The sequence below is a fragment of the Chenopodium quinoa genome, unplaced genomic scaffold (genome assembly GCF_001683475.1).
Source record: "Chenopodium quinoa cultivar QQ74 unplaced genomic scaffold, ASM168347v1, whole genome shotgun sequence".
Taxonomy (NCBI): domain Eukaryota; kingdom Viridiplantae; phylum Streptophyta; class Magnoliopsida; order Caryophyllales; family Amaranthaceae; genus Chenopodium; species Chenopodium quinoa.
The window spans coordinates 2,591,639-2,609,054 of record NW_018745281.1 but is presented as its reverse complement, the minus strand read 5'-3'; the positions used below and the strand labels follow the sequence as shown (position 1 = coordinate 2,609,054).

The window sequence follows — 17,416 nt, the reverse complement described above, 5'->3', positions numbered from 1 at the left end:
ATTTCCATGTAGGACCTCGAGGAGCTTGACAATTTATCTTCTTCATGACACTATATAGAAAAGTAAGTTCAAATTTGATTAGTATTATTAATAAATGAGTTAGGTAATGATAATCAACAACAGGAATTGAAGCTATATTTACTTTTGCTGTATGGACTTCACGAGGCGCTTTCTTGGATGAGGTAACCGAGCATAATCAAAAAGGAAGATTGTGTTACTGGAAACACAAATCACCAGCAGGGTCCAATGCAAACTACATACATATATACATTCACAAGAGACAAACAAATCATAATTACCCGTGTACAACATATAAACTAGGGAAACAAATGAATTTGACATAATCAGACGTACTCCTCATAATATGGGGCGAATATAAACTTGTCTCCCGCACGCACTGATTCCTTGATACTCCGTTCAACATAGTACAACACGTCAGCGTGGTTGCCTAAGATTCTAGCGGTGGAGATCTGCTCAGGGCATAACCACCCAATTTGACACGGAGAATCAATCTCACATAAGTGCTCCTGGAGTGCTCTGCATGCATGATAATAGAATGTTAATGGAAAACTAAACGACAATCACCACTAAACTGAATAACATAATTTGAGTACTAGTTGAATTACCTGATGCATATTTGAATGAGGGAAATGTAAAGCATTGCACCACTTAGGAATTCCGTCACATCTTCTTGATTGAGCCATGGAATTGCATCATCATCATAGTGGAACATTTCCTTGGGTAGTGGAACTTGAATGGGGGTGTCACTAGGCAACACACAAACACGGTTGTGCAGATAAGTTAACTCCTTAGAGAGCGATTGAAGCACCGTGTCTGCAACAAGTGGAGTAGCTTGCATAGCTGTACCTCGCGAAGAGCTCTTCTTCGATGCTTTTCCACTCACCGACCCCTGTTCACTCCTCTTCTTTGACACCGGTTGACCAATGCCTTTTTGCCCCTCCACCCTCTTCTTTGGAGTTTGGCTTTTCCTCGACATCTAATAAAACAAATTACACAAATGGTTAGAAAAGAATTCCATCCAACTCTTGGGAAAAAAATCGGGTATAGAATACAACGTGAACCCAAAATCTTAATTACCTGGTTCATAAACTGTATCCAAGCACATGGCCATTGCACAAAACTACCTTTTACTGCCCAAAGTGTAGTGAACTCATCCTCCTATACGGGCATAGGTATTAGAATGTCCTCGAACCCGGCAACCACGGAATTGATCTCGACCGAATAATGTTGTGGCCTAAGTGGTCGCAAATGGACTGTACCTTGTTTGGCCGGTTGTGCACTACCATATGCAACCACATTCAAAGCTCCACTATATGATTTTCCTGGGTGTAGAAGTGCACAAGGGGTCTCTTCCTACACCAATTTGGAACATCACATGTAAGACCAAAAAGTATCACAAGTGGCCAAATAGATCTTGTAACTTAATTATAGATGAAACCAAATAGATTTTGTTTGAAAGAATCCCGAGATTTTCATTGTACTTTGTAGGAGTCGAAAGTGTTTTCTTTTTGAATTAGAGAGATCTTGTAACGGAATTATAGATGAAACCAAATAAATTACTTGTATATTCTTGAAGTGTTAAATTTGTCAAATTACCACTAATAACTTTTATGATGGAGAGGAAAAAAAAATTATATCATTCGTGTTTTTAGTTAATGGTGAAAATTTGCCTTGGTTGGGTATAGTCATATGCATTATTAGTCAATTAGCTCGATTAGCAATAGTTGAGCAAGTTTGCAAAAACGAAAACAAAACAAGGAACACAGAACAGGAACAACAACACAACAACAAGTTCTGCCTGCATGCTGCTGTTCTGCCTGCATACTACTGCTGTTCTGCCTGAGCGCTGCTGCTGTTCTGCCTGAGCGTTGCTGCTGTTCTGCCTGAGCGCTGCTGCTGTTCTACCTGGCTGCTGTTGTTCTGCCTGGCTGCTGCTGTTCTGCAAGCATGTTGTTGCTGTTCCGGCAGCATGCTGTTGCTGTTCTGGCAGCATATTGGTATGCAGGCTGCTGCTGTTATGCTGTCTGCTATGCTGTATGCCTAGCAACACAACATAAACAGCAATACAGAACAAGAACAACAACACAACAACAGAAACAACAACACAAACAGCAACACAACAGCAACACAAACATCAACACGTCAACACAAACAGAAACAACAACACAAACAGCAACACAGCAACACAAACAGAAACAACAACACAAACAGCAACACAGTAGCAACACAAACAACAACACAAACAACAACACAGCAACACAAACAGAAACAACAACACAAACAGCAACACAGCAACACAACAACACAAACAGAAACAGCAACACAGCAGCAACGCAGCAACACAACAACAACAACAACACAGAAGTAGCAACACACCAACAACAGCAATAGCACAACAACATCTATACATCACAACAACAACATAGCACCAATTAGCACCATCCAGACAAATAAGTAAACAAATCACTTGTAGAACTGGAAAGTCATGAGGTGTTGGATTATCAAGCTCTCTCGAGTTCGCATGTGCAGGATTACCAACCTGCAACAGTAAATTAATAGTGCCAACTTAATTAGATCCCATGTAACCCAATATGTCAAAACTAATAGATTTTAAAGCACCTCATGTACCTCCTTGTCTGCATGTATCTTATCTTCTCCTTGTCTTCGTGGGTGACTACATGAGTCGACCGGTGTAGTCGAGGAGAAAGGCAAGCCCGGAAAGTTTATTTGCTTCGCCCAAGCATTGAACTCTTCTCGCATCTCATTGCGCACTTGTTCCTTAATTGATGCCACCGTGTCATCCAAGTTATAAAGTGAGTTCACACTTGCTCGGGATCTTCCTGATTGGGTATATTCCGGACCCATCACCTTCTCCCATCCTAGCAAGCTCCCCCCAGCACCCAATACCCGTCTTGGATGGTAGGGCTTTCCCAAAGCCAAGGTGAAGGGGTCCTTCTCTACTGTTGGGACGAGCTTGCCTTCAACAAGCTCTTCAGTGTACTCAAGCTGTAGCAAAAACAAAAAGGCAACATGAATTTAGTGTTTATGTAAAGTGATATATATGCAAAAGATTCATGTAGTTCACTAGTTCATAGTTGCTTACAAGTTTATCTGCCATTTCTTTGGTTTCTAGAGCCTTGATGGACCATTTTCCGGTTTTCTTGTCACGCGAATGCAGAGAACAAAAGAAATCGCCAGCACGACTCACCAAAGTATTGGTCGTGGAGTCAGAGGTCACTTTGGAGGACCCTAGAAGCGCAGTGGGGTATACTCACTCACTCACCCACGTCTCCCTCCATTCATCAAACATCATACACCCCATACGATGGTAGTATTGCTTCTGCAATGCATTCTTGGAATTCTGCTCCCTTTAGACATGTTTGTTTCATTACTACCAAAAATGCAAAATATTTTCTACAATTGTCATCAGAGTTACTTAAACTTACAATTGCTTCTTTTTGGCTTTTTTGAAGAACGAAAGCTTCCCAATCATCCTTCGATACGCTAGGCCATATTTGCCATGGGAGTTTCTCTTCATCGATGACTTCATCATCATTGCCACCTCCTTTCTTGTTCTTTGGTTTTCTCACAAGTTTCTTTGTGATAAACCGACGAACTAAGGTAGTCTTGAAGCCTCTGAATCTTGCCGCAAGTAAGGATTCAAACACCCTTCGCTTGGCATACTCATTTGGAATGTTAAATAGACTCTGCAAGCACAAATAACAGTCATTATTAGTTTGCCCATTAAATAACAATAAATTGAAGGAATTTATAAATGTGCAAGCAAAACACTTGCCCTAGTATCATTCCAAAACGTGTCAATCAAGCCTGTAGGTACGGTGCTCAAACGAAGAGTAATGGGGATTTTGCGCGCACACCAACTTGAACAGCATACTGACGACGCGATTTGCCTGTAGGTTGGCCTACCCTGTCATACTCCAGGACCATTGGACCGACGGGTTTCTTGAAACTTGTCGTCGGACCCCTCAGCTTTTTCTTCGTTGGTGCCTTTACCCCCCCTCTACTATGATTCTCATCAAACGTCTCAGACATTGCATTTTCGATAGGAGGCGCTTGTTCAGCTGCAATTTCAAACTCATCAAGCATACGCTCCAAAACATCTTGAGCCTGATCTTCTGCCTTACCCAAATCAGGATCCTTGTTCACATCATACAGCTTGTCCCTATCCTCAGATGAATCATCACCATCATCCTGTACATCCTCGACTCCAATACGGTACTGATCGTCCGCCATGAGATGTAAAAACCTGTCATTACAAACATAACACGTTATTAGTTGTAATATAAATAAATTTGTAAGGTAAACTTATAATCAAATATAAATTGCTGAATTATAATACAAATTAACATAGAAAATGGGGAAGTAAGTTACTTCATTCATTTAAAAGAAAATAAGAAAAAAGGGCAAGTAAGTTAACATTTTCATTCATTTTCACCTATAATGTGATTTAATAATACTTTTTACGCCTACAATTTCAAACTAACAAAAAAATAGTACCTCAATCTAATATTCCTTCGTCGTGGTCTGATCGCATGTTATTGGCTTGGTCGTCTATCTCATTTGGTACAGCAGGTCTAGGAACAGTGAAAGGTGCTGAGTTATCAAACGCATCATATTCTTCCTAATCCTCGACATCTCCAACGCCAAGGATTCTTCTTTTGCCGGCTAGCACAATAGACCATTTTGAGTCGGCTAGGTCAATTACATAAAACACTTGCTTAGCTTGAGATGCAAGGATGAATGGTTCCGCACTATCATTCAGGTTCGTTGCCAAGATCTACAAGAGTAAAGTCATCATATTTGACGTTACGCCTGATATTATCAACCCACTTACACCGGAAAAGAGCAATCGTGAAGTCACAATAATCAAGCTCCCATAATTCTTGAATTCGACCGTAGTATGACAACTCTGCATCAACGGGTGATTTATCCTTAGCACTTGCAAACTCCCTTGACGATGCCACAAGCATTACACCATTGTTTTGGGTCGAGGATGATTTCAAATCATGACGCTCAGTCCAAAATGTGTACCCGTTTATGTCATATCCCTCAAATGAGCGAACATCATCCCTAGGACCATAAGCAAGCCACCTTACTGTATCTGTGACACTCTAATCCATTCCACCTATCACTCGATCACGAAACCAACTCTCAAACTTCTTATTATGCAACTGCATCAGTGCTCTTTCACCTTTCGATGGAAATTCATCACGCAAACTAGCCATGTGCTCGTCTAAATATGGGTGAACATCTGCAACATGGTGCAACACATATAGGTGTGCTTGTAAGAACTTATCTCGATCAGGTGACATTTGTTTCAACCCGATTGTTCCATGTCCATCAAGTCTCCCTTCATGTCGAGAAGTAGGAATACCAATAGGTTTAGCAACGTCTATATAGTCGGCCACAAAATTACCAATCTCCTCAGCCACGGTCCCTTGAATCATACTTCCTTCCGGGTGAGCCTGATTCCTGACTTTATCTAGCAATGTACCCATGTGTCTTTCAAAAGGATAGCACCACCTCATGAACATTGGACCGCACAACTTAATCTCACGCACCAAATGAAGAATCAAATGCACCATCAAGTCAAAAAACGAGGACGGGAAGTACATCTCAAATTTGCATAAAGTCACAACCACATCCGCCTGTAAAGCATCAAGCCTACAAGGATCAAGCACTTTGCTGCATATTGTATTGAAAAAGGAACAAAGGCTTGTAATAGCTTCCCTCACGTGCTTTGGTAAAATACCACGTATTGCAATTGGTAGGATTACTTGCATCTGAACATGACAATCGTGGGATTTCATACTTGTCAGCTTCAATTCTCCATTCAAGGATACAAATCTTTTCATGTTAGATGCGTACCCTAATGGAACCTTAATGCCGTATAGACATGCACAAAACATCCGTTTTTCTGCCCTTGACAATGTGTAGCAAGCCGGAGGTAAATAAGCCTTGTCATCCTTGCCATATTTCTTCTTCGACGCATCTGTGGCCTTTCCCTTGCTCTTCCCCTTTCCTTTTTTCGAACTCATTTCAGTTTCCGTTTCCTGTTCCTTTCCCTTTGTAACCTTTTTCTGAGCCCACAATTCTGGACGAACCCCCATCTTTTCCAATTCTAACCGTGCACCCTTTCCGTCCTTTGTTTTGCCTTGTATATTCATCAGTGTTCCCACGAGAGCATCACACACATTCTTCTCTATATGCATTACATCAAGACGGTGACTAACGTCATGTTCTTTCTAGTACGGATGCTTCCAAAAGATTAAATCTTTTTTGAAGAGAGCAGTTGAGTCCGCAGCTTTTTCTGTTTTCCCAAATACTGTTCGTATACCCTTAACTCGAGCATAAACCTCCTCACCAGTCAATGACCTAGGCGCAGTCCCCTCTTCCGCTTTCCCATTGAAAGCCTTTTTCTGCCTACGGTATCGGTGATCGCGCCTGAGCAACCTTCTAGTACGCACGTACACCTCTTGTGACAATTATCATGGTGTATGCTTGGGGTGTCATCAATACAAATGGGGCATGCTTTTTTTCCTTTGTTCTTGTAACCAGACAAGTTGCCATATGCAGAAAAATCATTAACGGTCCACATAAGAGCTGCACGCAATGTGAACATCTCATTCTTATGAGCATAAAAAACGGAAACCCCTTCGTCCCACATCTTTCTCAAATCATCAACAAGTGGCGCAAGATAAACATCTATGTCGTTTCCAGGTTGCCTTGGCCCCGATATCAAAAGTGAAAGCATTACGTATTTCCGTTTCATGCACAACCAAGGAGGCAAATTGTAGATCACTAAAAGTACCGGCCATGTGTTGTGTTGGGTACTAAGAGTGCCAAATGGATTCATCCCGTCCGTGCACAAACCAAGCCTTAAATTTCTGACTTCATCACCAAATTCCCCAAACTTCATATCAATGTTCTTCCATTGCGGGGAGTCGGCTGGATGCTTCAGCATTCTGTTTTTCTTTCTTCCCTCTGCATGCCACCTCATATTTTTAGTGTCTTTTGTGTTGAGAATAGACGCTTAAACCTTGGAATAATGGGAAGATACCATAACACCTTAGCAGGAGGTCCCTTTCGTACCAGCATTGCAACTCTTGCGCTTGTAGCGCGACTTCTTGCATCGTGGACACTCCTCCAATTGTTCATATTTATTTCGATAAAGAATACAATCATTAGGACATGCATGTATCTTCTTATACTCCAAACCAAATGGACACATGAGCTTCTTTGCGTAATAGTAAGACTTAGGAATTTCATTCCCGTCGGGCAACATCTCACTTAACGCGGTCAACAAAGAAGTAAAACTACTGTCCGTCCACCCATGCTTCGACTTAATGTTAAAAGTGTTAGCACAGATGATAGTTTGGAGTATTTTTTGCACCCAGGATAATGACTCCGATAATGACTCAAACACATCACCTTGAAAACCACGCATCATCTCATCCACCCCTTCATCCTCGACCTCATCCACATGATCATTCTCAAATCCATCCTCATCACCATTATCAATGATATGTACATCATTCCTGTATTCCTCGTCCACACGAATATCATTGCTTCTATCATCATGCACATCATTCCCATCAACATCCCCACTGTACTCTCCTTCTTCACCGTGCCAAATCCACACATGGTATTTAAGCCTAAACCCACAACAAACTACATGATCTCTAATGATATCAACACTATTGACCACCTTCGCATTATTACAGTCAACACAAGGACAATAGAGGCAATCGACACCCATTCTGCGCTGATAAGATGACTCCCTCTCGCAAAACTCTTGAACCCCATCAAAGAATTCCAATATATCACGTCTACCATACATTTAGCCACGATCCTTCTCCATTAAGTAAATTGTCTCTAAACATGGCAACATATTACAAATAATGTATAATTGCTACATCTTTTATATATGTAAATCAAATTCAAACACACACCATGTATATAACCTTCATATAGATACAAAAATGCATATATGCTTCCAAAGGGTCCTTATCACTCCAACCTAACCCATCCTTGAACGTTTACTCTCACTAGTGAATGTATGTGGACTTTCCAATTTTAAGGAAAATCCGGCAGCATTTCCCCCCAGTTCTCCAAGTACACGACGTAGGTAATTACTTACCCACATATGTACCCAGAGAACATGGTGATCGAGGAAATGGTAAGCCAAGATGTTCCTTAAAATAAAAAAAAGACATACATTCACCACCTAAGTGAGAGTACACGTTCAAGAACAGTCCCAACCGGGGACTATTCAAGACTTTCTCCTAATGAGAAAGCCTTGAACGGGTATCTAGGCATATGATGATGCAACCATTTCATATATTTATTGTTGTATTTATTTGTCATTATATAATACACAAGTTGTAATAGCATGAAAAAACTTTTATTAAAACAATAAAGAGAAAGAAATATATATAGCTTAGAGAAGTTTATAATTCATACCAATACAATGGATGTATTCTTTCTAACTTCCCACTTGAGCTAAATATGTAGTCATCAAGCTAAACTTGAACTTCAATTCACATATGAATCTATAAAAACGCAAAAAGAAAAAACAAAACAAAAAACAAAGGTTAATAAGTATGTATGAGAAATGGATAATAAATACAAATAGGGGCATATGATTAAGGAATGAGAGAGAAAATAGAGATACTCTAAAGTTAGCAAGCACATGTGAAACTATGCCTAAATTATTCCGCTTATTAGCATTTATACCTTTCTAATTACTTTCCTTGTCTTCTAAATGTGGCTTGCTGTACAAGCATCATTGATTACACCAATAACCCAACTCTTAATCCTACCATTTACACCCAATTGTCTCAAGTTTACTTATACAATTCATCCAAACTGCGAAACTATAAGCCTTGAACTTCATTGTTAATTTTTATGATAATTATTACACAACAAACAAAGTAACATACCAAAGTTTGACCGAGACAAACTCTGTTGCTAGACCCTCCCACCTCCACCCCTTCCTTTGACTTTTGGCATGGCACGTTAAACAAAGAGATTTAAGAGTACCAATAATCAGACACAATACTTTAAAAATTTTAAAGTTAAAAACTAAGGTTAAAAAAATATTTGAAACAAAAAGGGGTTACAGCTCCTATCAAACCTATCTCATCAATAATCAATAGCATACACAACTCCTAAACTTTGAAGTAAGGCAGAGAACAATTCGTAGAAACTTAAGGAGAGCCCAAGACATTAGGCAGAGTACCAAACCAAAAAGCAAAATTACAAATTGGAAAGTTGAGACCATGATAATCAATTGCACAAACAACCACCTTTAGGTTCACTGCCGTGCAAGCAGAGTTTGGTAAGCAACACTTCCTAAGTTCTTATAGGTACTGTCTTCTAAAAACAGAAGGGTTGAAATGTACCTGAAACTGGCGCCTTAGACAACCGTGACAAGAAGGTCGTTGTGGAGGGGGAGCAATGCGCGTCTATTGACAAACCCTAGATTACTAAATTGAAAAGCAAATCCTCAAAAAAGTCAAGAGTATGAAGGAATTCATCAATGCAGTAAGTAAAACCTAAGCTAGCTACTTACCTTGAAGCTGCTTCAATGGAGGAGAGATGGGTATGGAGTACGAATGTCCGGTAACTGCTTCAATGGAGGTGAAGCTCGCACAACCCTTCAATGGAAGTGAGAAAGCTAGCTAGGAGATGGAGGGAGAAGAGAAGAGGGAAAATTGCGTGGGAATTGAAGACAAAACGAAGGAATGAAGAAGAAAGACGTTGTTGAACCTAGCTATAGCAAACCCACATTTTTTTTTTCAAAAATGGCACCGGTTTAAACCGGTGCTAATTACCTTAGTTGGCACCGGTTTAAGGAGAACCGGTGCCAACTCCTTCCCATACTTTTTTTTTCATAAGTTGGCACCGGTTTGAACTGGTGCTAATTAAATGCTTGGCACCGGTTTTGGTTAGAACCGGTTTTTTCTACTAGTGCATCTTCATATACTGGTTCACTCACAGTTTTGGTCTTATATCCAATTACCTTTCTTTTGTCAGTAATAGGATTATTTGGATCTTCATTTATCTCTAAATTAGAATATGAACCAATATCAATACTATGTCTTGTTGGTTGTTTTAAGGCTTTCTTAGTTTCATATTTTTCATTTAGCTTCTTTATTAAAGCTAATATTTCTTCTTCATCTATACCATCATACCAGTCTTCTACACAACCTTAAAAACTATGTTCGATATAGTTTAAGAAATTTGCAGAAGTCGATTTAGTTTTTAGATTAAATACACTACTCATGCTCTTTTTCCACTGATCTAAAACATCTTTTCTATCTCTTACACCATCTAATTTAAGCTTATAACCAGTTTAGCTTATGGGTTCAAGAGTTACTTCTTCTTGTTTAGGTATTTGATTAGGCATAACTTTGACACTAAACCAGGTAGTCTTCCCTGGTATGTATCTTGGTCGTGTACAACTTCCTTCTCATTGATACCTAGGTCTTTGGATAACATTGTTAATTAACATTATTTTCATTAATGATTTCTTCTCCAACGTCATTATTATCCATTACTCTTTTACCTAGTTTATTATCATTTTTTTGTTGAACAACTTCGACAGGTAGAAAGTCTAGATCATCTAACTTCATTAATCCCATTTGTTGATATAAATCTTCTTCTAAAGAAACATAATTATTTTCCTTTATTTCATTATCAGAATCAATCCCTTTTTCAGAAATTATGTTCATGATCTCATTGAGTTTATCAGGGTCTTCTTCCTTATCAAATAAGATTTTTAATTCTTCAAACGTTTTCACGTGAAGATGATGGTTCATCTTTAGTCTCTTGATTCTTTTCTTTTTCACTAGTGGGTCTTTTAGGAAGTAAAACAATAAACTTCTTATTTTTATCTAAATTTTGAAAAGGATATTTATATATATAAGGGGCGATCTTTTCCTTATTAGGTGATACTTCTTTATTAAATTAATGTCTAACTTCGTTTGTTAAAGCAAGTTGTACTTGTTTAACTTGTTCTTTTAGATCACTTAATTTTTCATTAATGTCGGTTGTGGTTATTGATATCTTATTTTCAATATTAATACAACGAGCGTATATATTATCAACTTCTGATTTTAATTCAACAATTTGATCTACTATATAATTAAGGACTGGACCAAAATTACTAGTATTTTCCGGAATGTGATAGTAATGCTTAAAATCAGGTTTCTTACACTTAGTTGACGGCCTAGTGCTCTCCCGTTTTACTTACTAATTAATTTGATTAACAACTTAGCTTAAATTTAACCGTATGGCCCTGGTACCAAATCGTCGCAGCTGCTAATTAAAAATTAAGACTAACTAATTAAATTATAGCAAATAATAAAACAACTAGTAAATTCGCTTAAGAAAAATCGGTTTATTTAAGATCTTTCATTGGATACTACTTTTATACTGCTGGATAGTATTTTCCTACCACTGAGACTATTAATAATACTATTGAAGATTAACGAACTTAACAACTTACTTGAAATTTTTCAATAACACTTAAGATGAAATCTGCTTCCTACTACTGAGAAATAGCTTAGTATTATTGGATAACAAATTTGTACGACTAGGGATTAAAATACTACTACTGTAGACTACAATGGTACTAATTCGATTTACAAAAGTACTTTAGATATTTATGGTTTGTGAAACTGCTGAACTACCCCTTCGTTATGTATTTTTTCATACATAACCGTTATGCTTTAGTACTTCCTCATGTTTTTAGTGACCTACTAAGCTTAATAATGATATGATCGATAAACCATATAATGTACATGTCATTTAATTATAATTTATTATGTACAACAAAAATGGCAGCCATTCATTATTTAATAGGATCATTTGGGAATTGGGAGGCCTTTGATTGAGTAATCTTTCAAGTTGGTTTGACAACCGTAAAATCCTTAAATACAAAGGCTTGAACTTAGAAGTTGGGACCAACATGTATTATTATACATTTATATAAGCTGTACCATCTTACCTACTTTGTATCATTTTAATGTACTTTCTCAACAAAAGTGTAGTTAAGTTATATAAAATGACTGTTTAATTGTACATTTTTTTTTTCCCCAATTGTACCGATTTTAAGACAATTTATATATTGATACAAAATAACTTAGCAACTTTAACTTCGAGGTTTTGAGAATTACACATTACTGGAAAAGATAAAGTCATCTTTAAAATTCTTTTTTCAACAATCGACACTTTCAAGATAAATAAGGAGTACTTAAAGATTTATCTCACGATTAATTTTTGAAACTTTCGCCTTTCCTCTCCTCTTCTCTCCTCCTTTCTTCTAGGGTTTCTTCAAATTCTTGGCCCTTTAGGTTAGGAAATTAGACTATTTCCGATCCTTTTCTCTTAATTTTCTTTAGTTTTGCAATTTAGTTTTCAATAAATCTACACAAGTAGTGTAGATATTCGTTCGTCTCCCCATGGTAGAGTCGTTAGTTTAGTTGTTTGTTTTTGTTTAGGTTTTTTTGTGTGTGCTAGGATTTATTAAAAAGGTTTTTTCCCCTATTATCAGTTCGTTGGTAGAGAGTTGTCCGAGATCGCAACGGTTGTCAAATCTTCAAAGGCGTTCAAGTGAATCAGATGAAAATCATCCTTACGGCTACCACAAATCGTTATATCGTCTCTCCGAAAAGGCTTTATATTCCAGCGATGTGTGCGGGAGATGCACCACAGTGCAAGATCTATTCAACGATCGTAGCTTTGATGAAGGAAACTCTTATTTAATTGAATTTTATGTATTTGTTGATTAGATTTCATTTGTGGATGCCATATAGCTTTTGATTAATGAGTTGATTTGTTTTAAAAAAAAAAAGAATACTTTGTAAGTAAGAAGAAAAAGAAAATTCAAACACACTTATCTAATTAAATAAATTCAACATATTTAAAGTAACAACTTGATGCATTAATATTGCTCGAACAACAAATGATTAAAAGCGAAACCATCCTGAAGTCAAGGCAACTATAAATAGACTTCATTTCCAAGGCTAGTTCATTGCATTTGTAAAGGTACATACGTGTTTAACCATATACATTAAAAAGATCGAGGCAGAGAGGATGGTGAGAGAAACTGAGATAGCGCAAGTGCTTTGCATGAAGGAAGGGACTGCTGAAAACAGTTATTCAAAAACCGCATACACGCAGGTAATTTCTTTGACATTATTTTACTTAATTACTATTCCCTCTGTCCTTCGTCTTTTTATTATTACGTACTTTACTCCCTCATTCTCATTTTACTTGTATTAGTGATTATTTTATGTTACGGAGTAGAATTTTTTTGAGTTAAATTGGGCATTACAAAGTTTTTTTTTTTTTTTTTTTTTTTCCATCAATGAATAGTTTTTAGTTTTTTTAAAAAAAGATTTAAAATTTATTTTTTCCTACTATCATTGAATTTTATGATTTACTATGATTATTAAATTATATCAATCATTTAGAGAATAAACTATACTATGAAATTGAATTATATTGTTGGCTGTGCACTAGTCTATAATTAGACCAAAACTGAATGGACTTGGACCAGAATCCCAAATCTTTGTGGACTGATCTGAAAAATTCCGGTATAATCTGATTCTGACCTTATTTTTCCGGTTTAATTTGATCTAATTTTAGACATGTTAATTTAACTGACTTTCGACTTTTAATTTATTTTAAAAAAGACTACTTATAATATCAACAATCTAACAACAAGACATTACAAAATAAATATGAATTTAAGCTAGACAACACCCTTTTAATAATTCCTCCGTTCTTAAATAATTGACACGTTTTACTTTTTTTTTTTCTTTTCACTGTTCATGTGCTAACTTTGACCATCGTTTTTTAGTAAAGTTTAAAAACAAATTTTTACCATAAAATAAATTTATTAAATAGTCGGATATTAATTAATTTAAAGTTTCATAATATCAACTTTTTTTATATTTTTATTTACCAATATTTAATTATATATATACATATGTGCAAAGTTTGACTATATCAATAATTCATAAACATATGGAGTAAATCTAATGAACTTTGATAATCTCTCAACCTCAGAACCGAATACCAACACTACCCCACCCCACTCGACCCCCTTCTTTTTTTCTTTTACCTTTTCTATTTCCTCTATATAGAATATCAAAATTTTTAACAAATACTTCTTGAGTTCCGTAAAAATTCACCAAATGCCCTTGTTGTTTTCAAAACTCACCAAAATACCCCTCACCTTTCCACAAATACCTCATAGTCGGGGTCAGGGTGAGGAGAAGGATTTTGTCCGACGTCCAGAAGGTAGTGGCTGGCAAGGGGGGCAAAGGTTGGGGATTATTAAAAAAAAAGCGCGATTAATAAAATACAAAAGTTTATTTTGATAATATATGTTAAATTTAAAGACTTTTTTGGCAAATTTTCCTAACAAATTTCAACGAGCATTACTGCATAAATATGAATATATGATTTATGTAGCACAAAATGTTACTTAGCCAAGTATCTCTACTCAATGATTGTAATTTTTTTAATGAAGCAGAGGCAGATACTATCAATGTCAAAATCCTTAAGAGAAAATGTCATAAGGGAATTCTATCGCATGGAACATCCAACAACCTTATGCATAGCAGACTTGGGATGTTCTTCTTCCGATCAAAACTGCTTGAGCGGCGTACTCTATGGGCTCATAGAAACCATTGATAAGGCTCGTCGAGAGTTCGGCCATGGCGGCCCTCAAGAGTACCATATTTGCTTGAATGATCTTCCAGGGAATGACTTCAACACTGTGTTTAGGTCGGTAACAAGTTTTAAGGAAAAGCTTAAGCAAGAAATGGGAGATGATTATGGACATTGCTTTGTTAATGGTGTTCCTGGCTCTTTCTATGGTAGACTTTTTCCTACCAATAGTTTGCATTTTGTGCACTCCTCCGCTAGCCTTCACTGGCTATCTCAGGTCATGATTATTTGTCTTTTTTAACAACTTATTAATTATTACCAATAACATATCACTATAAATTCTTTTGAATTATGTTGTATGTCAAGTCTATATAAACAAATAAAGTTTATCTAGTGTCATTGTTGTAAATAAATCAACAATTTTTATTAATTGTCGGTCCCACAAATATTGAATTATTTACAAAAATGCCATGCTAAGTGGGATTTTATTATTATTATTATTATTATTATTATTATTATTATTATTATTATTATTTTGTTTTTGTTTTTATTATTATTATTATTATTATTATTATTATTATTATTATTATTACGAATCTAACAAAACCCTAAATGACTATATTTTTATTTATGTAAATTACAATATGTGGTTGCAAAAGAGTACGTGTGTTAATAGTGTCTAAAGTGCAAACGTTGCAATTTTTATAAAACAAAGATAATATACCGTTTCATATTTTATATGGATAAAATGTCTGATTTTCTTAAGAACTTACTAATTATCTAGAATTTCTATTGTTTGGTTTTGTCTTTTAGGAAATCAACTTTTGAAAATGGGAGAGCAAAAACTATTAGAATACGAAGTACATTATTCTTTTGCAAAATGAGGATGCAAGTACTCCCCTTCGAATTAAAGCCATATTAGATTATGCACATTGTCTAAGAGAAGAAAGAAGTGTACTGTTTGATTTGATTGCTATACTTGTACTTAAAGCCTCAAACTTCGATGTTATTTGCAGGTACCTGAAGAGATAGAAGAGAATAAGAGGAACATTTACATGGCTAAAACAAGCCCTACAAAAGTGATAAATAGTTACTATGAGCAGTTTACGAAGGACTTTTCGATGTTCCTACGTTGTCGTTCCAAGGAAGTGGTAGCTGGAGGAAAAATGGTGCTAACCTTACCAGGAAGACAAAACAACGACCCATGTTATAGCAAGGACTCTGCTTACATGTGGGAGTATCTTGCTAAGGTTCTAAATGATATGGTTTCTGAGGTAGATCACATTGATAGATATAAATATATTGTGGATGATGTATATCTTTAGTATTCTAACATATATTAGTACGTAGTATATTATTATATCGATACATTTAGTCCCGTGTCATTGTACGTAGTTTAATTATTCACCGTAACATGCAATTAATTTTTATTTACATGCATATGAGTACAAATGTCCAGTGTTACCCTTAGCTCGAAAACATTTAGTAATTACCGAGGATGGGTGTATTATGAACATTTTGTGCAGGGTTACGTAGAAGAAGAGAAGCTAAACACATTCAACATCCCCATTTATACACCATCACCCTCGGAACTTGAGTATCTGGTGGCTAAGGAAGGATCTTTTGCTCTCAATGATGTTCATACCTTCAAAGTGAGTAGTTGGGATTCAAATGACGATCATAAGTTTGGTTGCTCAATTGACGGTACAAATCGCGATGATACTATGAATTTACAAGCATCATGTATGAGAGCCGTGGCTGAATCCTTAATCAGTAGCCATTTTGGGGAAGCAATCATCGACGAGGTATTCCGAAGATATAAAGAAATTGTGCTTGCCTTATTGGCCAAAGAGAAGACTGTTTTAACTAATGTTACTATATCCTTGACAAGAAGGGAACGAGGTTGATGGCTAAGGAACTCTTTTACTTGTGGTAGCTTTTGAATAATTGGTTGCATTAATAAAAAGGGACGTGGTGAACATGTTATTGTTGTTACTAGTATTATTTGATGTTATCCTTGAGCTTTTCACTTGTTTGTTTTTATAAATTGTGCACGTCAATTTCCTCTTCTTTAGTTTATCTTGTCTCATCTTATATACACTATGTATACAACATAAATATGACCTCTTTATATTTATTTTATTATATTTTTGAGTAGATATATATAAATAATGCACTTGTTTTAACACGTTATTTAACAAGTTAGTTTGAAAAGATTAATGATTTAATGGACCAATTAATAAAAATTAGTTAAAAACATTATGACACGCTAACTTCTATGGCCCTATTTTGTTCCAACTATTTAATTAACCTTGCCTTACTTATGATCAACTCTACTATTAGATTGTTTCTTGAATCTATTTGCCTCATACAAACGACCCAACATGGGCTCGGGGTTGAAGTTCAAGGGCGATGCACCCTAATATAAGCTAGTTGCAGGTTCAGGGCACAATAATGTGGTTCCCAATGGGGGTTCGTGGGCAACTATGAAATTATTTTCGAGAGTTACTCCATTTTTCTGTTTGTATGTAATTTGTATTTCCTACATTTTCTTTTATTTGCGACACACCTTCATGACATATACTTTGTGGAAGAGATTTGGTAATGTAAATGGAAAAATTTATCAAAATAACTATACATATTGTACCTAACCCTTCTCTATTCTTAGCTTGGTGTTAGAATTATATTG

General features: G+C 36.3%; 1 protein-coding gene across 2 annotated transcripts; it reads left to right on the top strand.

The window, feature by feature from the left end:
* Nucleotides 1–12,996: 12,996 nt before the first annotated feature.
* Nucleotides 12,997–16,872, top strand: LOC110711715 (salicylate carboxymethyltransferase-like). 2 transcript variants are annotated; one of them, XM_021890134.1, is made up of 4 exons: nt 12,997–13,230; nt 14,588–15,004; nt 15,744–16,001; nt 16,254–16,872. In XM_021890134.1, the coding sequence occupies exons 1-4, from the start codon at nt 13,144–13,146 to the stop codon at nt 16,632–16,634; spliced, it is 1,143 nt and encodes a 380-aa protein (XP_021745826.1). In that variant the 5' UTR covers nt 12,997–13,143; the 3' UTR covers nt 16,635–16,872. The 2 variants fall into 2 exon arrangements, with proteins under 2 accessions (XP_021745826.1, XP_021745827.1); XM_021890135.1 differs by having other exon boundaries at nt 13,008–13,230; nt 14,591–15,004; nt 16,254–16,725.
* Nucleotides 16,873–17,416: the final 544 nt, after the last annotated feature.